This window comes from Penaeus monodon, chromosome 34 (assembly GCF_015228065.2).
Source record: "Penaeus monodon isolate SGIC_2016 chromosome 34, NSTDA_Pmon_1, whole genome shotgun sequence".
Taxonomy (NCBI): domain Eukaryota; kingdom Metazoa; phylum Arthropoda; class Malacostraca; order Decapoda; family Penaeidae; genus Penaeus; species Penaeus monodon.
The window spans coordinates 9,328,361-9,329,247 of record NC_051419.1 but is presented as its reverse complement, the minus strand read 5'-3'; the positions used below and the strand labels follow the sequence as shown (position 1 = coordinate 9,329,247).

Sequence of the window (887 nt, the reverse complement as noted above, 5' to 3'; positions counted from 1 at the left end):
AAAGTAAAAGAAACCATCAGTTTGGGAAATCTTTCCCCTAACTTGCAGCTGAGATACAAGCAACAAAATTAAAATTTATAAATTACCTTAATGATTAGCATATCAGCCTCCATAAGTGAGCACCTCCGCCTCTTCATGTAGACACCCCATTCTGGCTTCCAATAGACAATGAGGAAGGGAATACCTAAGGTTATAAGTGTGACGAGGTAGAAGGCAAAAGTCTTGCAGGAAGAACGACAGTAACCAAAGAGCGTTAGTTCCTCATCACTCCCCAGCTTGAGAACCTGCTGGTGGTATGGAAGTTTAACGCCCTCGGCACCTGTGTCCTCCCCTAGCCGGTCGTATGCCATTCCTGCCACTGGGAGAGAATTCACTTATTAGTATTGGTGTTACTTTTCATCTTATACATTCTTGTACTTTTTTTTTTATCATATCAGTTTCAACAAGACATGTAAAGAATGTCTACTTGAAACTAATAAGCATTTGCACATACTAAGATGAAGAATATAGTGTTAGAACTGACATACAGCATATCATTTTTTGCAGCAAATAGTGCAAGTTTTCTTATTATTATCATTATAGGTTTACAGAAATTTAATCTATCATAATTGTAGGTACACACATTATTTTTACTTCAGCTTAATCTTTATGTTCTTTATTCAGGACACTAACTAAGGTGAATCACCAGGGTATGCTCCATTTTGCAAATACATATGTGGCAGATGTGTTTTATGAACAACGTAGGATTGTCCAATAACATTGCTGTGGTATCCCTATCAATTAGTCTTTGGATTATCAATTTACTTGGTTAACCCCACATTTTCCCTGGGTCCTATCAGTTTATTCTTGTCACCCTAGAGGTGTTTACTGCAAATGATTATGGAAAA

The 887-nt window shown here is 37.1% G+C and overlaps 1 protein-coding gene across 1 annotated transcript in view; it reads right to left on the bottom strand.

Moving 5' to 3' along the window:
• LOC119594574 (probable cation-transporting ATPase 13A3) overlaps positions 1–887 on the bottom strand; it is a gene marked incomplete in the record, with an annotated part of 33,510 nt that overhangs the window by 16,124 nt on the left and 16,499 nt on the right. The window contains 1 exon segment of the mRNA XM_037943610.1: positions 87–358. Within this exon segment, the coding sequence (XP_037799538.1) occupies positions 87–358 (272 nt within the window).